Source organism: Dermacentor variabilis, chromosome 3, assembly GCF_050947875.1.
Source record: "Dermacentor variabilis isolate Ectoservices chromosome 3, ASM5094787v1, whole genome shotgun sequence".
Lineage (NCBI taxonomy): Eukaryota > Metazoa > Arthropoda > Arachnida > Ixodida > Ixodidae > Dermacentor > Dermacentor variabilis.
The window spans coordinates 168,763,503-168,788,716 of record NC_134570.1 but is presented as its reverse complement, the minus strand read 5'-3'; the positions used below and the strand labels follow the sequence as shown (position 1 = coordinate 168,788,716).

General features: G+C 44.9%; 1 protein-coding gene across 1 annotated transcript; it reads left to right on the top strand.

Annotated features, from left to right (window-relative positions):
• The first annotated feature begins 3,507 nt into the window (after positions 1–3,507).
• Positions 3,508–15,296, top strand: LOC142576510 (monocarboxylate transporter 12-like). Its single transcript, XM_075686663.1, has 5 exons — positions 3,508–3,617; positions 4,936–5,202; positions 10,925–11,068; positions 11,687–12,532; positions 13,908–15,296. The coding sequence occupies exons 2-5, from the start codon at positions 4,947–4,949 to the stop codon at positions 14,159–14,161; spliced, it is 1,500 nt and encodes a 499-aa protein (XP_075542778.1). The 5' UTR covers positions 3,508–3,617; positions 4,936–4,946; the 3' UTR covers positions 14,162–15,296.
• Positions 15,297–25,214: the final 9,918 nt, after the last annotated feature.

The following is a 25,214-nucleotide window of genomic DNA, read 5'->3' as shown; positions in this document are numbered from 1 at the left end:
GCAATACCTGATATTCTTTTTTTAACATTGGGCGCTCGGCTAAGAATTGAGCACCAAATGTGCTATAAGAACAGCAGGGGTATTGAAAAAATTAGTTATTCGTTTTCCGAACTGAGTTGCACAAATACGCGCAAGTACCAACTCACCCAACTTTCATTTCTTCTGGGTATCTCAGCCTCGAATGCGCCCTATGGTGCCAGGCGTCGGAGAAATAACTACTTTTGTGGCAGCTTTTGTTAAAGCACATCGCCGTTGATTCGTGTCTCCAGTAGTTTCTCAAATTGAAACACGTCGACACATTCCACTAGCAGACTCAGATCTGCCCCCCTTCATCTCCCATCATTCTATGTATGCTTTGAACAGTTCTCTTCTATGGTTATTCTAGAGCCATCCCTCTCAAGTGCTGTGTCCTGGGAATCGTTACATGAAAAATGTAACGTCTAAGCCCTTTTCCGTGGCATCATTTCTTTCGAACCAAACAGACTTTCCGTTCAGAGACAGCTATAAATTGAGACCCAATATCGCTATATAGTATTTGCACATATGCAACCTTCATTGCGTGAAACAAAGGTGATGTGTTTTAATAAAAGACGCGACGTCCTTCCGCGATATCCAAGAGTACAAGAACGCCTTTAGCGTGCACTCGCGTAAATGCACATCATCGCCTGATAAGAGTGCTACTCGTCAGGGCAATTTGTGAAGCCACGAGTCTGCAATAAGCCCACCTGACCGGGGACGACGGCTCTAGGCGGGTGCAGTCCGGTTTGACAGCACGTGTCGCGTAAAGCAAAACGCTGCTGCTGCTCCGACCCTGACAGTGACGGTGTCCACGTGTGACTGATGACAAAGAAAAGAACCGCCACTATATTCTAAACATTTGCGCTCGCTCGCAGCGTCTGCTGCGACTCGATATCACAGCTTTGAGGACGAGCAAAATATTTATGAGAGCTCTCCTGCCTTGATTTTTGTTTTGCTTTTATGCAGGCGCAAGATAGTGGTTAAGATACTAGTACACGTATATTGGTTGTGTTACTGCCGAGAGGGAAGCCGTCATACCGGTATTTGCCCAAGGAATCGCCGTCTCATTTTTTCATTTTCTTTTCATTTCATTTCATTCATTTTTTCATTCTTTTTCATTTTCTTTCATTCTTCTCATTTTCATTTTTTTCAGTCTCGCGCTGATGAGATGTCGTCTACCAAAAGAAAAAAACAATCGGTTGTTGATGTTGATAAAACGACTTTATAGTACCGAACTCTGTTGCGGTGAAGGGCTTCACTCTGGTGATTTACAATGAAATTGCTCAAAAAATCAGTCATTATTAAGAGCAAGAACCGTCTCAGTTTTTAATGGCAAAGTTAAAAAAAAATTTGGGGTTCTGTTGCCTGACAGCAGGTGGCAAATTACTAGCAAGGAAAGACGCAGATAGCCGTGTCCTGCGAATCTCTTCTTCCGATGACCTTGCAAAAATGAACTAAAGATTGCATAAGCTTGCTTTCACTTTATTGTAGATGTGCACGTGTGATGTATACACATCAGAAGTGTTTAACACCACATTTAGGACCAAGCAATCAAACTTCTCTTTGATTCATTTCAACATTAGAAGTTGAAAAAAACAAGCTTGACAGCCTACAAATTTTCTTGGAGTCTCTCGCGCTGACATTTAAAGTCATTGGTTTTACGAAGACTTGGCTGACTATTACCGATGATACAGCCGTCAATAACAATCACACCTGCATACGCTTGGACCGCGTAGGGAAAAAGTGGAGGGGTTGTGGCGGTACATATAAATCATAGCTATGCTTACAGCATCATCGAGGAGTACACAATTACAAATGTAAATGTTGAATGCTGAGTTAAAAACACGTCTCAATTTCAGCTTGCTGCCAGCTGGTTCTAAAGGTGACTTCTTAGACTTTCTTGAGCAATTGCTGCAGGTTTTTCAGACAAACAAGTTACGTTTTTCGTTGTTGGTGATATAAATATCAATACGGTTAGTATTGACCAGTACGCGATGAATTATAAGAGTCTGATTATGTCATATGAATGTGAGAATTTTGTTTCCGTTCCAAGACGCATTGGCCCTAATGCATATGCAACCATAGGCATCTGTGTTACGGATATCAGTGTGTGAGAACTAATGGGTGGAGTGATAGTTAACGACACAAGCGATCATCTACCAGTGTTTGTGTTACTGATCACTTCACACGCAGAGATCTAGAAGTAAGCAACTATCGAGTGATAAATCACAAACCACTCGAATGTTTTTTTCTTTGGTGGAGGCAATAAAATGGACTAGCGTGTATGACTGCAGTGATCCGAATGAAGCTAACGAAAACTTCTACCACAACTTGAAAGTAAGTTATGATGATGCGTTTCCTTTACAATATGGCCGAAAGAACAAGAAAACAATAAGGAAACCTTCGATTAACCCTGCACTATACAGAAGAATAAGAGAAAAACACAAGATGTATCACACTTTTATTAGTACGCGCGATGTTAACCTACTTAAGCAGTTCAAGAAGCTTCGAGATAAACTAGCTTCAGATCTAAAGAAAGCAAATGAAATTTATTACGAAAGTTTCTTTCTTCGCCATTAAACTAATTTAAAAGAGTTATGGGAAACAGTAAACAGATTGACTAGCAGAAACAATGCAATAACCAGCGTACAAGAGATTGAGATAAATGGAAATGCGATAGCAGGGTCGGGTTTGGCTAACACCTTCAATGAGTTTTTTGTACAATCAGGGAAGGTAGATAGCGCAATTATAGGCAGTAAACAACGAACAAGGCACATCAGTTCTTTATTAAATTCGCTTGTTCTGTATCACGTCTCCCCGCAAGAGGCTGAAGAGTTGCTCAACAGAATAAACATGTCGCCGCTGGTTATGACGAATTTAGAGCTGAACCAGTAAAGTATGTTTCCAACTTACTAAAAAGCGTTCTTAGCCATATTATAAACTTAATGTTCGATACTGGTATCTTTCCTGACCAACTGAACATAGCAAGGGTTGTTCGGATGCACAAATCCGGAGACGAAAACGCCCTTACAAATTATCGGCAAATATCGGGCAATAACACTAGCAACCGCTGCGAGGTTTCTGGCATCTGATCTGCGAGCCCACAGCACCAACAGGTCGCTAGAATATCCAGTTTTGATCATTTTTTCTAACTTCATCTTGTCGCTGAGTTAAGCTGTAAAGCCATTACGCAACAAGAGTGCGCCTGTTCTTTTCATTGTCTCACGCTGACGCTAGTTTCCGACTGAGCGAACGAAGGAAAGAAGTAGTCGGTTTTCCCTTTCCTTCGTCTCCTTTCCCCGTGGATGGCGGCGGACCAAACCAGCATAGAGAATTGACGTCCAAAATTAACAACATTCTTCCCAGAAGACAAAAACCTCTCCCGTTCTCTTAACCTCTCTCGCCCAGCCGCGATACGTAGGTCAGTGATAAACGTCAACATATAAGGCGTGTAACGAAATTAGCCGCACGTGCAAACGTCGTAAGCTGGTTGCACTTGCACAGGTCTCATTGCTTTCTGTAGTCCGCATTGCTCGGACTGCTCGGGCGACACTTGAAGAAACAAGCACCCATCGGTGGAAACGCTGCTCCAAGAGCAAGTAAGCCCACAAAAAAATTTAGACGCAGTATGTATGTTGTAATTACTCCTATTTTTCTGTCGTTATGCTACTAGCCCTTTCCTTGCTGTGCACTCATAAGTTACGGATGACGGTAAAGCAGGGACATTTCACAGAGTTCGGCCATTAATAGTCACTATAGAAGGAAGAAAGGTTGTGGTGGCTCTTCAACTAAGACACTACCTGAAGCTATACTGAACATGCAATTTGACGCGAATACTGTATCGTAATTGCTTCCTTACTCTGAAGTTGTTTGATTGGTTTGATACCACACACTACAGTAGACAGCTCTATACTGGCACTGAGACCAGTGTACAGGAATTGCGGTTAAAGATAAACACATGGTAGCGCAGCCGTCAGCAAAGAAAAGTTTCTGACAGTATTGGCTTGGCTGCCCTTCGCACAAGAAAAAGAGACGGCGTTTGTTTGAATCTTTACAAATTTTACAACGCATCCCAGGATTTCATTCATTCCAATTGTTATTTCCCTTACTATCTATGAATACAGCATAATATTTAGCTGAGTAGAACTCACAACACGTCGCTCGTCCTTATGTGGCATTTTAGGAGGCTCAGATGACACATAAACTAGTTTCCGTAATCTTAATATCCCACAGCCAGAGACAAATTTATCGAGACATTGATGGAAAGTGCATAATGTTGCCACGCTCTCAAAATGTGTATCCAGTGTTTTTAGCGATGCAGCGAGCAAATGCAGCTCTGTAGCAAGCTAGGCTTGGTAAAAGTGGGATTCAGTGGCACACGCGTTCCGTGGCAGGAGGTCTCGCGTAAAAAGTTTTGTCTGTTTACACCGCGGTAGTTGGGCACAACGAGAACTTATTTGTGCCATAGAGTCGCTCCAGTTCACGAATAAGGTTTGCTCGAGAAAGTTTATAGGCCTTCCCAGATGACGCGTTTCATGCGTTCCACAGTTGCCAAATATCGTTCGCATTTACACTATCAAGATGCTCATGACATCTCTTGTCGCTAAAATTTCCTTTGATAGCATCATTGACTATGTCTGTGTTTGCGGCCCTTTGCTGCTATTTTCGTTGCACTCGTGCCTTTTTATTTCTTGCTGTGTCACACACTGTAAGTACATCAACAACCCCTCCCACTCTTTTACACATACACAGACACGCTCTTACGCAAAGTCTTTTTGGGAGCCTTTGAGGCGAAATAAATCATGATCCAAGTCACGATGTTGATGACTTCAGAAGAGGTGTTTTGCGCTCGACAGAGTCTTGGAACAGTTAACCGGGAAAGCAAATGGCTTTAATTTCATTTTACATTCCCTGCAGTTGAAAAAAAGATGGCTTACAACATCGAACAGAGGAAACAGGACGTCGTGGTGAACAAGCTACCGCCACCCAAGCAGCCGCACAGAGAGCCCGGAGTGGATACTTGCTGGTACATGGCTGGTCTCTGCGCACTCGTCACATTCATGACTTCAGCGACGATCCGGTCCTCTGGCTTCCTGTACATTGGCATGATGGAAGAGTTCCGTGTCGATCGCGGACAGGCCGCATGGCCCATTTGCCTATTCGGTGCCGTGAGCAATCTGGCCGGTGAGCGAACACAATATTGTGTATCTTAAAGTCGGTTCTCCGGCGTTGCAATTTTACATCACGGATTTTCGTAAGAAGGAGATGTTCAGTAATGGAATGTACATTTACAATGCTCCGGTAGTTACCCGGCACCAGGTAAGTGCACGAGTTTGCTAGTAGGTGCACAGTCCGTGTACGAGCGGGCCATTTCAGGCATCACTAATCTCAATCGGCAGCAGGACGCCAGGTGCGTGGTACTGCAAACCTCTCCAGCACACAATAAATGCTCTCTCTTTTCCTCCCTCCCTTTAGTAAGTAGAGACCGCGTCCTTACTTAGGTGGAGTGCACTTTGTTTTTGGCGGATCAGTGTAAACTATGTCAAACTAACTGTTGTCGCAAACTTTTTTCTTTGACCGCGGTAGATATGCTTTAGGGCCCACGATGACTACTGTAGGCTATTTACAACAGTCGTTTCGAGAAAGCTCCATTCAGAGGCAGCGTTTCCTCATTGTCTTCGCTTGGAACAATCTCCGCTGGTGATAACGATCGCCCGCATTACCGGCTATCACTATCCTAATCCCTTTCCTAAGTCCCTTGAGAGATGAGATAACATTGCTGAACAAATATTCCTTAAATTTGAAAGCCTAGTATATCAGGAGCCTTTTCCTTATGACCTTCTACGTGCTGTATACTTTCCAAGTGGCGATGCTTCATGAAACTCATCAAAAATAAAAGCACGCGGTATTTTGTGTGCACTCGCAAGCATAAAAATATGTGCATTTAGTAAACAAAATTTTTAACAGGCCTATAACCGTTAGGAATAGGGAGGAAATTGATGAAACAATTTATACTATTGGCTGAGCACTTCTACCTCGGCAAACAAAATATTCTTACTTCTTTAAAGGAATTCCCGACTTCACAAGCATCAAATGCCCGCTATTTTATATACTACGTTTATGTGCCTGTTCAATCACGTTCAAATTCCCTGCCGCACCTAAGCAAGCTTGTGATTTGTTGGAGGGGTTGCATCCGACCGAGAGATTCACAATAACCAGAAAAGTGTAACATAGAGTAAAATTATTACATACATAAAAAGACCTTCAACTGAGAAGGAGCACAAAAATACATAATAGAAGAGAAAAAGGAAGCTGGAGGGATGTCAAACTATATGACAACGTAAGTCTGTAAGAAATGCGTCCGCATTCAATGACAATTCTATCGGTATAAACAATTATGCGTAAATAACTTGTGTAGTGTAGCGAACAGTATTCTGATGTATTTAATATATGAGCGTCAGTAGAATAAAAAATGTAAATGATTGTTATGAAATATTTTAATCAGTAGACGGCTGTAGCATCGTATTTTTGCTTGAACTATGCGCCATTCAATATGTTTCCAACGCTCGCAAAATGCCTGAACTTCTGGTGAAATATTGCGTGGCTACGCAAACACTCACGCACAGCTGGGTGCACTTCTTTTGTGTGGTTGAACTTTTTTCCGACAGTACGTTTTGGGCGATTCCAATATGTGATAGCCATTCCCTGCAACGTCGGTTGAGTAAAGACAACTTGGCGTACGTTCAGTTTCCTGTTCTTTATTGATATGCCAGCACGAACGTTTGCATTGTCACACACTGGGGTGACAACGCGATGTGCTTGCTTCGTTTGACGAATATCTTTCACAGATGAGGCCCCAGCTATGAATTGTCTAGCCCAATTTTACCGCTGCTGGAGTGGCAAGCATGCATTACCATATTTACGTATCATTCGTCAATTAATCGCATTAAGACTTACTCGATCACTTCCGAGAATCTGAAAAGAGCATTATTTGGCGAATGCTTCAAGTGGGCAGCACTCTTTACACTAAGGCTGTGACTAAGAGTATTCAGCGACATATTCCTGCGATGCACTATAAGGGATGTTTCATGAACTTGTGCCGAGGATTTTAATAAGGTGTTAGCCACAGCTGAATGAAGCAAACGGTACATGGTATCCCGTCATGCGGTGCTCCTTATAGTATATTGTGCATTCTGTTTAACTAGTTAATTAACTCAAATGAATTAGGCAATATGTGTGTTATTAACTTTAGGGCCAAATGCATTTGGTTGTGTTGCAGAGGTGGTTCTGAAACGACAGATCCAATTTTTTTTGTGCCAACGTACACACTGCGTGGATATATTTTCGGCGTCAAAAGAAAGCCTGCGAAATATGAAATAAAACCACGTGACCGCAATAATAGTCTATCGTATTGGAGCGCTGGCAACCGTGCTTCGTGCGAAAGAACCGTGCGCGCTGACCGTGGCGAAGTGGGCGGCCGCGGCTCCAGGCATCGGCTTCACAGTGCGTCAGCATATTTCGCGGTGGCACACGAGAAGGAAGCGCCGTCGTCCCTGCTAAGCGATAGGCTCGACGCACGGTTGAGAGCGCTGCAATACGATTGCGCACGAGCGCACTCACGTGATTTTTTTTGACAATGCGCGGGCTATCTTTAAACGCCGAAAAAATCGCCACGCAGCAAGTACCTTGCCACAAACAATTGGATCTACCGTTTCTGAACCACCTCTACAAGTCAAGGAAACGCACTTCACCCTAAAGCAAATATTGAAGCTTTTGCATAATTCATCATTGTTCATTAAATAATTAGGCATAATCTAAAAAATCACGAGCCATTCCACCCTGTTAAGGATGTTGACCAGCGAAGCTGTTTAACACATGACACGAAGGTGACACATAATTTGACGCATAAAAACTCTATCCACGCCATTTACACAAGAAACTGGGGTGCCGCAAAGAGGTGTATTAAGCTGTACCCTTTCTATAATCAAAATGAATTCCTTACGCTTATATATACCGCAGAGCATGTTTTATTCGGTGTACGTAGATGACATGCAATTGGGTTTCAAGTCATGCAACCTTTCTCTATGTGAGTGACATGTCCAGCTTTGCTTGAACAAAGTGTGTAAATAGGCAGAGGAAAATGGCTTTAAACTGAATCCTGTTAAAAGCGCATGTGTACTTTTCACACGAAAAAGAGGCTTATTTGCAGAGCCCAGCCTAGAACTACATGGACAGCACATACCAGTTGTCACATCACACAAATTTTTAGGAATCATATTAGATTCAAAACTGACCTTCATTCCACAGTTAAAGCACCTAAAAGAGAAATGTCTGAAAACAACGAACCTTCTTAAACTTTTATCACATAAAACATAAAACATGGGGCAACGACAGGAAATGTCTGATGAACGCTTACAAAAGTCTTATACGCACGCGCTTAAACTATGGGGCCATAGTATATCAATCTGCCAGTCCATGCGCCTTGAAGATGCTTGACCCTGCTCACCATTTAGGTATCCGCTTGGCAACCGGTGCCTTCAGGACAAGTCCTGTAGGGAGTCTCTACGTTGAAGCTATTGAGTGGTCGCTTCATCTTCAGAGGTCATACTCTAGTTTCGTGTACTTTCTAAAAGTGAACGCAAACCGCGACGTTCCCTCTTATGTAAGCATAAACGACGTGGCATCTGCACAGCTCTTTAATAATCGACCTGCAGCAAGAGAACCATTCTCTCTGCGCATTAGAAAGCTTGCTGAGGAAATGCAAGTTCCAGTTCTTCAGCAGAACCTAATGGTCCTAGCTAAGCCATTGCCGCCATGGCAGTGGAAACCCATAGAATGCGATACATCGTTCGTAGAGGTGACGAGACACGCCCCACAGGCACATATTCGAATGCACTTCTTGGAACTTCAATCGAAGTACTCGTGCATAGAGTTTTACACTGACGCTTCTAAGTCACATGCCGGAGTGTTTTATGCTGCAATCGGACCATCCTTCTCTGAGTCCGATGGACTGCATCCGGAAACAAGCATATTCACCGCGGAAGCTTATGCAATTCTATCTGCTGTTAAAGGAATCAAGAAAAGAAAGTCGCACAAAGCCATCATATATACCGACTCTCTAAGCGTTGTAAAAGCCCTAATGTTCCTCCGCAATCATCGAAACCCTGCACTTGCTGAGCTTTATTCCGTTATTCACACATCGTAGATGTCTCAGCAGTAAGTCATAGTATGCTGGGTGCCTGGACACAGGGGCATTGAGCGTAATATGCTGGCTGACCAAATTGCCACATCAATAGCTTCACAAGATATACATTATACCACTGCACCACTTGCCTTAGACCTAAAGCCTTTCATCCGAAAGAAACTCAGAAGCCACTGGCAGCAGTTATGGGATGCTGAAAGAAATAATAAGCTTCACTTGATTAAGCCAAAACTGGGTTATTGGCCCCCCGCAACAAAAACACGACGAACAGAAATCCTATTCTGTCGTCTCAGAATAGGACACACATGCCACACACAGTTTCCTGCTAACTGGAAATGAGCCACCATCCTGCGGTAGATGCGGTGAAAGGCTCACCGTGCTCCACGCCCTCCTGGAATGTCGGGAAGCCGAAACAGAGAGAAAAATACACTTTCCGCTAGCATACCGGCCGCACATCCCCTTTCATCCTGTAATGTTTCTTGGTACAGAACCGTTGTTTGACACCAGAGCAGTCCTAAGCTTCTTAAACGATGTTGTCTTACATGTTGTTAGCCATACGAATTTGCAGCTCATCCTCTCTCCAGAGGATGCCGCTGCGATAATTTATTTTTGTACAGCACATGCCTTCAGGCCCTTCCGTTTCAAGGGCTCTCTAACGCAGTAGTGCGTCTTGCAAACGTTTACCTATATGTATTTTAAGATATGATCAATCTATCACAATGTATCTCTTGTGTTCTTAGTAGTACTCACTAGTCACTGCCATAATTTTATTACATATAGCTTTTATGCACTTTACAGAGATCACTTTTAGGCCCCTTTACAGCTACGTCACAATAACTACGCCAAATAAGTGACCGTGGAGAAACAGAGCAGCGTTCTTGCTTCCGCTGCTGGCATGCGTGTTGTGTGGATACATACTAGCGTACTTCCTCGGCATACTTGTGCACACAGTTCCGTGTTACATACGCTGGTAGTAGTGCAAAGGACAATGGACATCAGGCTAATTCTATATACAACATTTATTTGTTTCCTAGAGCACTGACAAATGTCGGCCTTATTTCGTGCACCATCAAAATTAAAAAAAAATTGGCTGGGGCTTAGCTAAGGTTAAGCCTGGATATCTCTAAGCGAAAAGTTTCGGTGATGCTTATGGTTTAGCTTATGGTTATGCTTTATGATTTAGCCTATGGTTATGCTTACGGTTTAGCTTATGGTTATGCTTTATCATTTAGCCTATGGTTATGCTTACGGGTTCACTTATGGATATGCTTTGGTTAGCTTATGGTTATGCTATAGATATGCCTTGTGTATGTATGCAAATTGCTAACCAATGATATATACCATAAGCAGGATTATTAAAGTGGATTCATCATCGTTGGGCACATTGTCTTGCGATTTCTGTAAAGTCATAAACACAGCTCTCCCTATCTGTACTATCACTCTCTTCTCCTTCCATGTTGAATGCGCACGCCTATTCTCTGGCAAGCGGTTATATAGTCGGCCTCCGAGATAAACACGCGCTTGCGGTGAACGTGTAACGATGACGCATTGCGCGCGGCAGTGGCCACCTGCGCCGACTCCGCACACGCTTACGGAGCCAATTCAGGCAACCGGATACGCGTTAGGCGGAATTATGTCGGGATTGAAATCTTTTACAGAAATTCCAATGGTACCCTTTAAACGGATGAATTTTTCTTTACACAGGAATTGTAGCTGGCCCTTTGTGCCAGAGGTTCGGACCAGTGCCTGTGATGTACGTGGGTAGCGTTACGATGTGGATGGGCCTAATCACGAGCAGCTTTTCACCGAGCATATCGTGGATGACAGCGACTCTTGGTATACTGTTCGGTGAGCACTCCATCTTCCGAAAAATTCTATTCTGAGACGATGTGTCAGTTCATTTTTTTTTTTGAAACTTAGGTACCACTTCTTCCTTTTCAAAAACCAGGTACTTTTCAATCTATGCACGAAATGGATAACGTCTCTCGGCCACAGGAGAAAGATGTGAACACAAAGTTAGCGGAGATATAATACCGAAGTTCTTTCCGTGATTTTATGAATGTGTCTTTTCCGCCGACCTTGGGAGCAATGATTATTTCTTCGTAATTTCCAGAGAAACATTTTCGTAAATAAAATGACACTTTCTGACTTGTTTTAAGCCAAGTACAGAGTGCCTACTCGTTTAGATAATGAATAACAGCAATATCGTGTATTGAACGGATATTACTAGTATCGGAAATTGTCGCTACACTATTGACATAATTGAGAGAGAAGGGGTGTTACAGTGCCGTTGAGCAGCTCACATAGAATTTGGACCCCTCTTGTAAGTAGTAAGCAAACAGACCCAGAAAGATAAACTAATACTTCGTATTTATAACAATCATGTGCTTTTCTTTGACGCTGTGCTTGTGACGGAGTTGTCTAAAATACCATTCGTTAAATTGTTTCGTTCTGTCTATTGTGCAGGTTTCGGCTCAGGAATTGTTTTCATGATGCTGTTCGTCTTCATCAACCAGTACTTTGACAAGTATAAGGGCCTCGCCCTCGGGATTATGTACACCGGTTCTACAAGCTCGGCTTTCGTGTTTCCGAAGCTTCTCCTGTTCCTCAAGGAAACCTACAACTTCCGCAGCAGCGTAATGATCTTCGGTGCCATTGTCATGCACGTAACGGCGATCAGCCTCGTCCTGAAAGAACCTGTTTGGATTCGGCGAAAGAAGCACCAAGAGAAAGTAGCAGTTCAGAAGGCTAAGGCACCGATTTTAACCATCGAGAGTGGAGATATGAAAATTATCGCCGAAAAGCCCTTAACCGATAAGCCAGTTACCGACCGGAGGAGCTTGCGCTATGGCCTCACCGTCTTGAAATGTCCCATGTTCTATGTAATTATGGTTACCTACATCATCTACAACTACAACTTTGATGTCTTCATGACAACTGTGCCAGACTTTGCCGTCGATCGAGGCACATCTGTGGCGGCAGCCGTCGGCTTGGTTCCCCTCTTTTCAATCACGGACACCGTCGGGCGACTTGGACTGCCTGTGCTGGCGGATCGCGGTTACCTGAGGCGGAGCACTCTCGTCATGGTTAACTATCTGCTTATGGGGTTGTGCTTGCTCGCCCTCCCGTGGTCCACCTCCTACGCGTCGATGCTAGTCATCTGCCTGTGCGTGGCCACTTTCGTCGGTTGTGGAATGACCATGTATCCGGCGATCATGGCCGAGTACGTGGGCTTAGACAGGCTGCCCATCAGCTACGGAATTGTGGGAACAGTCGCTGGTCCTTTGTTTCTGCTGAAACCATTTCTCATAGGTAAGAGTTTTTTTTTCATTTACCGCGCATTTTTGAACGCCATTCCTAGTATGACGTAATCGTTCTGCGGAAACCTGCAAGGTGGAGAGAAGCAAATAATAAAGGGAAAATTATACATGCACCCGTTCGTAGCAATTGCTACAAAGGAAACACATACGAATTCCTTGAAAAGAAAAGCCTCGCAGTTGAAGAAAAATTAGAATTTTAATTCAACTGCGACGCTTTTCTTTGTAGCAATTACTAGGAACAGGTGGATGTATGATTTTCCTTTTATTAGTCAGTCCTAGTAACTCAAAATTTGGCTTCATCGTTACATGTTCAGCATGCATAGCAACATGTACCTTGCTAACAAGTAAATTTCTTCATTTATAGTATTGTTCTTTGTGTGTGTGTAGTTTTCAATGCCACTTCGTTCAAGGTTCAATTACATCCCTGTATTGGCTTTATTGTCTATTACTGATATTTCGTAACGTTTGCCTCTCACTCTAGAGCTCTAAATATGGGCTGAAGCATATGAAAACGAAAAAATTGTATAGGAAAGCTAATAACAGAGAAAAGCTCACCGTAATAAACATGCCTAATACGCAGATAGTAAAGTTCTCGCAGCAAGTGATGTGTCAAGACCATCTGTCATGCATCACTATACGATGAATTCGAACGTGTCACCTATAAATACTTCACCACCACTTCATGTAGCGTGGCATCCAGGTGGCAACTTAGATACAGATCAGAGAGTGCAACCTACATGCAGCTAGTTAATGGCCAACGCAGAATTATAGGCAGACAACTTTTTAACTAAAGTGGCTGGCTTTTCACAGGTCACCAGCCTTTAGGTTCTCTGGCGAATTTCGTGAAAGCTGACTAAATGATGTTCACGAGTTACCATCGATCTTGTGGTATGGTGCCTTAAGTCAGCCTACGGGCTTTAGGGTTGGCAGATTGACGGAATCGAAATGGTGATAATATACAGGACTTTTGATAAAATACCCCAGGAACTCGTTACGCATCATTTTTTTTACTTTCTTCATAAAAGCAACTCAATATTCGTGTACTGAGAGAATCGTTATGAAACTACACCACCGTAATAATCACAAAAATATTGACTGTGGCACTTTGATTTGGCGAAAATGGTTCGCGCACAACTAATCCGTTACCACCGCATGCAGCCAAAGAAGGGAAAATGGCACGCTGACACATATAGTGGTCAACACTGAAGTTATGCTTTAGTAAATATCCGCCGTTTTGCTCTTACGTAAGGTGACCGGTAGCCACAAAATAGGTTTCAACCTATAGAAAACGTTACGGCAATACCACTCCACTTTCTCGTTATGACCAAAGCGCCACATTTTCCACCATTACAACGTGATCGTTACAGGTTACTTCAGAGACAACATCGGCGCCTACGACAGATTGTACACACTTCTGGCGTCTGCTCTCGTCGCCCTGACGCTCATTTGGCTCGTGGTGGTCTGCGCTGAAAACAATAGAAAAGGGATCTGGAGGTTGGACCACAAGGGCACCGTGGATCACTCGCTTGCCGCGGGTGCTACGCGCTGCCAGTATACGGGAGAGTTCAAGAAATCTGCGTCTACCAACAGGGCAGAGGTGCCCGCCGACTATGTAACGTGATGTTGAATTTGTCGCCATTTCGTAAGGCCAAATGCTCGCATTACCAGTGCATATGAAATGCCACTATCATAAGAAAGCTGAAGGATACTCTGCTAAGATTGAAGGACACTAAGCGTGGAGCAGCTCAACCTGGTGCTATCTGTCCCATACTACCGAGCGTGCCGGTTTCGTTACCATATATGCCATACCGGTAACGTAAAAATTCATAGGGTCAATTTTTGTCACTATTTGTTTACGGTACTGTTGGTATAATAGAGGCATTAGTGAGGAAAAATTGTTTGACCAGTAGGGCCTGGGTCGCCGCTTTTGAAGCTAAATCTTTCCACGCTTCCATGTGGAAGAAGCCTCAGTGCAGTAATTTGTGTCGCCTGATGAACTCAGTATCTGCCTTACCAGCTCAGGGAGTGAATAAAGTATCTGTGGTTTGCAGGAATGAACGCAGTGATAATACACACATTAATGATAAGTGATCAGTGTTACAACGTACACTACATTTATTGCATGCTATTTAGTTCATCCTGGTGTTGCGATTTCATCTTAGGGTAATAAAAGGACAAAATGCGGAAAAACGCCGGTATAGCCCATGCAAATACCTGAGAATATCGTTACACCATGACCGCCGCTCTTGCGTCATTAGTATAACATGACAGCTTCTACCACAGCCTTCCTCTTGTATGCATGTAGCAGGCTCCGTTTAGGACGCTTGAACTTAAGTGTGGCTTTTGTTCTAGACTGATTTTTAACCTTAGAATGAACTTGATCGCAGGCGTGCCTTGTGGACATGCGTGCAGGATCATGCTCCAGGCCGAAATATATCACTGCTACTTCAGAAGTGAATTTTCCTCTTGTCTCTTACGAAGTTAATGTACTTGTTTGGTTGGGTGATGCAGAAATGTCTGCATCCGAATATTGAACTTTAAGCACCCTTTATGTTGTCGTTGAGCTATGTTTATCAACATAATTGAGTAAAATTCCCCCTATAGTTGCTTTCATGGAGTTAATGTCATCCTATCATGATCTGAGCGGCACTCGCGACGCTGTTGTAAACTTGGTGGTTTATACTTACAATCAAAGACTGTGATGAATTGAAATGAATAAAAGACAGCTGTCTAATATTCTTTGTAATAAATTCTCATTTTAGGCCTTATCACCTGAACAAGCTAGCATTGCCGTTATTTATTTTTTGTCATTCTAAACCTTCTCACTGCCCTGTATTCCAATAACCTTTTTTTTAGGTTTCATAAATATCACATAAAAGACAGAGTAGAAGAACGACAGAATTCCGTATCTTTTCACTGTCACCATGCTACCTTATCCGCGTTTATTGCTTTATGCTCGCAACAAACGTCTCTCAATCGCCGTTATCAGAGCATATATGTCAGCCTGTGTCGCTGCGATTTCTTCCGCAGTGCTTGTTGTCTACCAAGAAATCAGTGTTACGATAGCCAACGTCTTTCGCTGCACCCGAGTGTTAAGCAAAGCACCTTTTGACATCTGATTGCACTCGGGGTACTTGCGTTTGCCGGATGACAGTGGGACGGCTTCACTGAGCAGTGGACGCGCTAGAACTGGAATACACTGGATGTAGGCGCTTCTTTTACTGTTACGCCACGGGAGTACAATGGTCTACTCTAGGAAGCGCCTGACGCTGGCTGGGCTTTGATAAGACTCGCCGGAAGTTGCACTGTCTGCGCCGGCAAAAGGCTGGCTCCAGTGTTTCTTCTCTGTGTTATGCATCCGGCACTACTTGCTTGCGCGATGTGAGTGACCGGTAAAACGTGCCACTGACTTACCTAACTTTCCCTAAATGCTACTGCATTAATTCTGGCACACCGACCCTCATTCCTGAATATGGCTACCTATCTAGTCTCGAAGTTGCGCCAGCGTTACCTGCCGGTTAGACTGACTGTCAAAACAGTTCACCAACGTGTACTATACCATTTGTCAAAATAATCACATGCCTAGTCTGCCCAACGCAATTCATTGGGAAAAAACGACAGAGTACCTGTCATGACGAATGTCGTCTTTAATACGACAGGCATCGAAACACTGTATCTACATGCCATACTACAAACACGAAAAGGCGTCATGTAGGAGGTGCGTATTGCGCCGCGATGCATCCTCGCGCTTCCTTCTGGACCCACAGCGCCATCTAGCAGCGCTGCGCCAAATTGAAGTCTGCACGGGTAGCGTGTGTGAATTATTACTCCGACGGTCTACACTGTCTGGACATTTATGAAGCTGGTTCGGCTCCCCCGACCACCCGAGGTATTCATATATGTCTTATGTAATTCAACAGCGGCGCATACGAAGTGCCACACATTCAGTTACGCAAGTTGGGGTCATGGAGATTCATTCAAAAAACGACACATATTCATTTACACATTGGTAGCGTAAAATCGTTCACTGTAACTACCGAAAATGTCGTTCACTGGAGAGCGGAACACATACATTGACCCAAGTTGGCGTGAAACAAGTTTATGGAAAAGCGATACGTACGTTGTGGCAAATAGTTAAAGTGGCAGACGCCCAGCGGTTCGAGTTAGTGTTAGATAGGTTTAATGAAGAGCGGTACACCTTCACTGGCCCACGTCGGTAGGAAAAAATTTAGACGAGTGGCGCATACGTTGTGCCACTCTACCTAGTTGTGGCATATACGTTGTGCCACGTACCTAGTGGCGCATACCCAGCCGTGCAAGTCGGTCTTGAAGGGGTTCACTGAAGAGCGGTACATGCCCAGTGCGTCAATATTACAGAAGAGGTTCGTTGAAGGGGTGGGATATACTTAGTTTTCCATACGCAGTGATCCAAGATGGCTTGAACAAGGTTCAATGAAGTGAGAATGAATAAACATGAGGGCACAGGATACGCACGTTTCTTTCTCCTCTTTGTTCGCCATCCTCAATGTTTTGTCGACACCATACTTCCTTTTTTCACCTACAAAAGATGTTGCTGTGTCGCAGATATTGTGTCCTGCCGAAGAACGTCCACTTGCCCGAGTTAGAACGCTATTGTCGCATACTGATGCTAAGGCTCGCTACGACGTACATTTGCCTATCACGTTCGCCACGGGTGACTTCGTGTGACTACGGACACCAGTTCGGAAAGGTGGACGCTACCAAAAGCTTCTGTCCAAGTATTCGGGCCCGTTCGTCATTTTCAAATGCTCGAGTGAAGTGACCTACGTCTTTGTTAATGTGTTGGCAGATACGCACCGTTCACGCAGGGCGCAAGTTGTGCACTTCCAACGATTGAAGCAAGTTGATTACAAGTTTAACAACATTTCATTTGATATCCATGACGCTATGCCGTTTAAAAGTACCAGCACGTCGAACGTGACTTTTCACTAGTGATCACCAACGGCTCGTCATCATTCAATCACTTCTTTATTGAAGCCAATGAGGACGTGCAGGAATCAAGGCTACCGCTGTTATACTAAACAGAGTAATTTCTGATCATTAGTGACTCGTTTCTACCACCTGTTATAATTTAGTGCATGTTTATGACATTTCATTTGATATAATTAAGGTATTCTCTATAAAATACGAGAACGTCGAACAGAGCATATCGCTAATTATCACTAATAACGGGCCCTAATCGCTCAGCAGCGGTAAACAAAAAATACTAATTTAATGACTTTAAATTGATCAATGACAGCGTACACGAATAAAGGCTGCCACTGTCACGGTAAACAAACCGATCCGTGATCACTAGTAAGTTATTCCTGCCAGTTATGATAATTGAGTCACTGTTTGAATATTTTTAATTTGACATTCGCAACGCGATGACATATGAAAGGTAGAGTAGAGTCAGCGTCATCCGTTAGCAATAATCAGGGTGTCTACCAAGTTGGGATTTCAGGATTCCCTGCGTTTCCCAGGTTTCCCCTGAGTGTCGTAGCAAAATTCCGTGAGTGACACAGAAATGTGTTTTATGTCAAGATGGGCTGACACAATATCGCCCGATGCTGTCACTCTCTAGTAAGCATGTTAAAAAAATAAAAAAACACGACCAAATCCAGATTAAATAGTTCTGTTCCATTCTGTTTTCTTTTGGAATAAAATAAACACTACTCCTTAGTACTGTTTATTTTAATCCAAATGTAAACAGAATGGAAGGCTTACTAAAATACACAGCGAACTAAATAGCTTCGTAAAAAATGCTAAAGCCGAATGAAAATCAATCCGAACATATTCAAATACGAATGCAAAGAGGTGCATGCAGAAGCAAATATGTTCAAATGGGAACTATTTCTATCAGTTGATAGCAAGCTCATTGGTTGAGGCTTGAAGTTTCTCGCAAGTGAGATTCTCTCTCAGCAGCTGGGAAGCCAACCACAACTGTCCTGACATACTCTCAGCCCGTGCACAAGGCATCAGTGTTGCGTTTCACTGCTTTAAAGGGTTTATTTTTGTTTGTATGAAGGACACCTGCATCTCGGCGTAAGCCAAGGCTTTCTTTTTTTAGTTCAAGCTCCTTCAAAGAAGCGAGAAGCGGTGGGGCTCGTAGAGGGACAGCAGACGCCGGGTACCCTAGTGCACAATTAAGGAATACGTACTTGGACCGGTGACAATTGTCCCTTCCCGCACTTGTTAAGCTTCACTGCAATACTTTGCGATCCTTGACCGCCACACAATGTTTTACTGAGGTGAAGCTTACTTTTAGAAACAGGCCTAATTCAACGCGTTGTGCTTTCTTAGCTTCGAAGCCATTGGCGAGCATTACAAAGGCTGAGTTGGTGTCATTGCTAACAGCGGTGAAATGCTAACATTAGGGAACGTCGAAGTAGCTAGGCCTAGCATTGCTGCGGTGGAGGCTACGGCTGCCAGATGATCTGCGTGCGAGAACGGTGGTTCTAGACGTCGAGAAAATCGGTATAAACAGTACAGCGCAGCAAGCGAAACGATTCCATACCATCTAGGTTCCGTTGAAGGTTTATTGAGATAATAAACATGGTAGTGGCTTTTTTGAGCAATGTCGTTTCGGACCTGCGGTCACGGCAAAATGTCCGGGAAATCGGACGGCGAAGGGTTCTTGCATCCGAAATTTCGTACGCTCTTATGCATTGACTCTATCGGGTACGTGGTGGTGCCGGGAAGGCGTCCGAATTATTTGTCCTGTCCCAGAAATCCTGCGTCCGGAACATCAGTCGTTAACTGTGCACTGAAAACTCCTCTAGCCAAACACGATTCGTTACGATTCAGTACCCAGCATTAACGCGACTTTCTTTCCCTTTCAGTAAAATCACAGCTGATTTTCCCTGATAGAAGCAAATGTTCGCTTAGTTTTCCCTGTGTATTTCCTGACTATTCAAAATTTCTGAGAATTCTCGGTTTTGCCGGTTGGTAAACACCCTGTATGTCAACAACATGCTCATGATTTATAGTACGAATGGCCCCAATGACGACGCAGACGAATCAGGACAACTGTTGTAGCAGACGAATCAGAACAACTGTTGTAGCAGTAACAAGAATAATTCATCACTGGTGACTTCATGTTACCAGTTGCCAGTAGGTCTCATTGTTAAATTACTTGCGTGATAATTCATTTGATATCTATATATTTACAGGTGTGTAAAACTCAGAGAACTAAGCATAGTACGTCAGTAAGTAGTGGGCACTAGTTATTATAGTCATAATATTTAGCTGTATTTTGTAATCATTTAGTTAAGTACTGATTCAATAAGTTTAATTACTAATTAAGTTATCATATGATAAGCTAGAATGTAATGTTCGTCTTTATAATTACCAAATTAAACATCTTAGCGTGGGCGGAAATTTGAAAGCAAATAGCACGCGCAGCTGGACTTAATGTTTGGAACCCGCCGTGGTTGCTCAGTGGCTATGGTGTTGGGCTGCTGAGCACGAGGTCGCGGGATCGAATCCCGGCCACGGCGGCCGCATTTAGATGGGGGCGAAATGCGAAAACACCCGTGTGCTTAGATTTAGGTGCACGTTAAAGAACCCCAGGTGGTCAAAATTTCCGGAGTCCTCCACTACGGCGTGCCTCATAATCAGAAAGTGGTTTTGGCACGTAAAACCCCAAATATTATTATTATTCTTAATGTTTGGATTTCATTCTATAAAGCCATTCGATCCGTGGCTTGTTAGAGAATCTGGCAGTGTCATCTTTTCTTGTACATATGAGCATGAATGTGCATCATGGCTGCATCTTCGAGTCTATGAGTTTTAACATTATCGACGTACACTTTCCTTTCAATACGAGGGATGAATCTTTTGCCTCTCTACTGCTGCTTAGCCGCATAATAGCTAAACAAACGCGCCCCAGGAAAGTAAAATTCAACAAGCGGAATTTAGCTAAGCTATGCCTACGTATAGAGGAAGACCTAAGGCCACTAGAGTGAAATTAGGAGATCAGTTTTCGCTGCCATGCAATTAGTATTTAAATATCGCACCACGCATTTTAAACGGGCCTACAAAAGTGTCCCTGGTAAAAAATCCAGCCATTCAAATGGGACTAGATGCCACTGATAGCGTGAGATCGCTTTTGGGACTAACGACTGGAAGTGCAATTTGCGAAAAATGGGGCATGGCTAAGGAATCAATTTTTTAAATAAAAATGCTTCCTATAGAGCTACGTCGACTGCATCGCCCCTGGCACTGTTTCGCTGCAGCAGTCGATGTTCCGAATTCTTGGGCTTGTCCCACTGGGCATGCAGTGATCACGAAGTGACCTTGAAATTTGGCGCGTAGTTTCTTGCTCGGTGGACGACTCCCTCGTTCTACCCATACTTCCTCTCCTATCTGCAACTGCGGACGAGGAACGACTCCGACGATCGGAATGACGCTTTTGACAGTCTTGGGCTAAAGTAAGATCCTTACGAGCTTATTCTCTAATATTGCAGTATGACGTCTATCGCGTGATCGGGATTGCAAATCTGATGGGGGTGTCCAAATTGAGCTCCTTAAGTTGGGGCAGCTTGCCCTAGACTATTTCGTACGGCGATGTCCTAGCTGAGCTCTGTAGTGAAATGTTCACTGAGTAAACAGCAGCCTGGAGATTGACGTAATTGTTCTGCGGAAATCCGCAAGGTGGAGAGAGGTGGGAGCAAAAGGTGCTTGAATTCTCCGATTAGCTCTTACGGTCAGGCCATTTGCTTGCGGGTGGTAGGCTGAGGCATAGTGGTGCTCAACTCTTGCTTAGCCTAGATAGACGCGAGAGTTTGGAGCTACGGTAGGTGGGTCCCCGATACAATATTATTTTGTTCAGAAGGCCATGCGTCAGTTCGAAGTGGTCTCTGAAAAATCTTGTGACGGAGCTGGCTGCTAGAAAATGCACGGCAGAGACCTCCACAAACTAGGAAAGGTGGTCAACAGCAATCAGGATGTAGCGATTGCCAGCCGCTGTCATTGGTAGGGGGCCAACATGGTTGATGCCAACCATGTCAAATGGTCATGGTTATATTGCGCTCAGTTTTACAAACACGATACTAAGGAAGGACAGGACGTGGACGGACGAAGCGCAAACTACCAACTGTTTGATACTGTTAAAGAACGCGCTTATATACAAGGAGATATGGTGCGGGGGGGGGGCTACATATAAAAAGATATGACAAGGTGACGACATGTGATTATAGTTTGGGTCAGGCATACATCCTTCACATGCACCCGTTCGCCCTGGCGAACTCGACCTCAGCTTTGATAAGCGCGATGGACGGAGTGCTTACGCACGTCTCTTTTTCTTTAGCTATCGCAAGCGCCACCCATATTTCTCGCTCAGGAAATCAGAATTCTAGGCATGTATATCCAGAGAAATGGATGCAACCTCACGACGATCAAAAAGCTAGAAGGATACGCGGCGCAGGTCACGGGGATCTTTAGGAGAATTTCACTCAAAAGCAGGGGCCTCAAAGAGAACAGCCTCCTCAGACTCATGCAAGCCTTCATTACCTGCCGTATAGCGTATGCCACACCGTATCTTGTGTTTAAACGGAAGAAAGGGAGAAAACAGATGCTATCATTAGGAAGAGCGTTAAGAGAGCCCTAGGGCTCCCAGACTCGACCTCGACAGACCTCCTCCTCAACATAGGGGTTCACAACACGCTAGTTGAGTTCACTAAGGCAGTACGAGTGTCTCAGTTGGAACGATAAGGCCAGTCTAAAACAGGGAGAAAAATCGTGGAATGGGTAGGAATCCAGTGCGACAAGGGTGCCCCGACTGACAAGAAAGACACTCCGTTGGATGTGCGTAAACGCTTCCGAATCACCCCCTACCTAAATATATTGTTACGCATGAAGACAACGCAGACCAGTGAACGTGCTTGCAGTCCCGAGTGGAAGAAGAAAGAAGAGAACGACGCTCAGTTGATAAACCAGCTGACCGCTCTTGCGCTCACCTTCGCGACCTAAAGTAAACGGTCCGCTTCATCCGTAAGGGTTATAAACGGTCTCCTTCGCGCGTAACAAAGTGGTGGAGGTGCGGGGTATCGCTCACAACAACGGAACCATCACTGCCGCAGCTTCGTCGAAGCCGTCGACTTGCCGGCCTCCCGCCATCAGCCGTGACCATCTTCGACATGCCAGAAGAAGGAGCCACCCCGAGGGCAGCGCCTAGCAGTCCGCTGCCATACTACCGAGTTCCACCCGCCTTCGGAGGCAAAGCGGGGGAAGATGCCGACGAGTGGCTCGTCTACTACAAACGAGTGAGCAAATCCAACGGGTGGGATGCAACCGCTCAGCTCACCAACGTGGTGTTCTCCCTGATCGATACCGCCCTCGTGTGGTATGAGAACCACGAGGACGCGCTTACGACGTGGGAACATTTTGTTGACGAGTTAAAGGCGTGTTTTGGGGACTCAGTCACCAAAAAGAAGCGTGCGGAGCAGACACTGTCGCAACGGGCGCAGCTACCAGAAGATACGTGCACAACATACATCGAAGAAGTGTTAAAGCTGTGCAAGGTGGTCAATGCTCGCATGTCGGAAGAAGATAAAGTTGGGCATTTGCTGAAAGGAGTGGCTGAGGATGTGTACAATTTTCTAATTCGAAAGGAGAGCCTCAGTTCTGTGTCCGACGTCATTCGGCACTGAAGAACTTTTGAAACGCTCAAGGTGCGTCGGATTGCGCCAAAGTTTGGTCGGTTGGCGAACGTTACGACGGTTGCCAGTGTGGACACGAGTCCTTGCCTCGACCTTCCTTCGACCATCCGACAGATTGTCCGCGAGGAACTTTCCCGCCACGAAGGGTTGTTGCATTCCACTGTTGACCACCATGGCGTGTACACGTCACGTGAGGCTATGACGGCGCCACATTCGGCCCCTTGGCAACCGATGGTTACCGCAGCGGCCGTGGAGTCCAGCGCAGCCCCACAGTCGAGGATGACAACACACCCGCCGACTCCGCGCTATGACCAACGCACTCAGTGCACGCCTTCTCGACGCCCGATGTATCGTCGTGACACACGCCACGAACCAACCCACTACACGCGGGAAAATGATAATATCCGCTTCATCGACGAACGACCAAGGTTTAGACCTCTCCCGGTGTGTTATTCCTGTGGTGTCCCGGGTCATATATCGCGGTTTTGCAACCAGCGTATGACCACGTGGTATGGCCAGCCGTCAGAGTTTTCTCGGCCCTCCGAACGGCCACACGGTGCCCCGTGGCCAGCACACGTATCGTCTGGCGACGAGTATTGGCCGAGCAGCTCCCGAAATCGCTCCCCTGCATCTGACAGAAGTTTGACAGCCCCACCGCAACGTCGTGCTCCCCGTTCTCCCTCACCGCTGCGTCGCACCGCGTCCCCTTCGTCACCGGAAAACTAGCTAGCGCGGCCGATGGAGGTGAGGTCGCTGGAGACGTGCTACTGACAGAAATACCTCCTGTGTTGACGCTGAAAAACAAAGTGCGCGTGCTTGTATATAATGTCCCTGTGATGGCTCTGGTGGACACAGGCGCAACAATTTCGGTCATGAGTGTCTCGTTTAAACACGTGTTAGGGCGAAAGGCTTTGTTTAAATGGGACGAAGATTCAAAGTTCTGTGGAGTGAGTGGTGAGCCGTTGCGACCTATTGGTGTGTGTAGTGCTGACGTATTTTTGGGAGGCCATGTTATTACGACAGAGTTTGTAATTATTCCTCGGTCGACCCATGATGTTATTCTCGGCATGGACTTCTTGCGGGAGTGTGGTGCTACTGTCAACTGCCGCACAGGAAAAGTATTCTTAAGTGGTAGGATTCCATCAGGACTCCTCGAGAACCCTGTAGATCGCGAAACTACACTGTGTGTTTGTGGTGATACGGTCATACCTGCATCATCTACCGTTTGCGTTCCCGTTGTCTGTTGCGGCGCCGATTCCGACTGCTTCGAAGCTACCGTAGAACCGATGTACTTTCACTGTATGAAGAAGAATGTTTTGGTGCCACATTGTGTGGTGCCGATCAAAGGCGGAAGCACTGGCTTATGGACCGTAAACTGTTCTAAGGAGCCCGTTATACTATCAGACGGCATGAAATTAGCCTTCGCCAGGGAACACGCGTCCTCATCAGTGGCTGAACTTACAGATGTGCCGGAAGAACCTGACGGCCACAGTTCGGAAACGGCCCTTTTGTCGATGGTAAATAAATCGCTCAGCACGAGTGAACGCCGAACGTTAGTGGGTGTGTTTCGAAGCACGTTTCGGTATTCGACTTTGCGCAGAAGGACAATATACCTGCAATCCCTGCGTCTCGAACGCGCCATACCATCAACACGGGTTCGGCAAATCCGATTAGACAAAAGCGATATCGTGTTTCACCATCAGAGCGCGAGATTATCAACGAACAAGTGCACGAAATGATGAAAAAGGGAGTCGTACAAGAGTCAGCAAGTCTGTGGGCAGCTCCAGTGATTCTTGTTAAAAAAAAGATGGATCTTGGAGATTTTGCGTCGACTATTGCCGTTTGAATGCTGTAACAAAAAAGGACGTGTACCCACTCCCACGTATTGATGACGCAATAGACTGCCTTCATTCCGCCTCTTACTTTTCCTCAGTAGATTTACGATCCGGCTATTGGCAAATTCCGATGCATCCTGACGACAAGGAGAAGACTGCC

What these genes read in the sequence shown, in the direction of transcription:
- LOC142576510 (XM_075686663.1), top strand. Translation starts at nt 4,947, where the DNA reads ATGGCTTACAACATCGAACAGAGGAAACAGGACGTCGTGGTGAACAAG. An exon ending in TGCCGTGAGCAATCTGGCCG is followed by an intron (nt 5,203 to 10,924) that starts GTGAGCGAACAC and finishes TTCTTTACACAG; the next exon opens with GAATTGTAGCTGGCCCTTTG. An exon ending in GCTGAAACCATTTCTCATAG is followed by an intron (nt 12,533 to 13,907) that starts GTAAGAGTTTTT and finishes TGATCGTTACAG; the next exon opens with GTTACTTCAGAGACAACATC.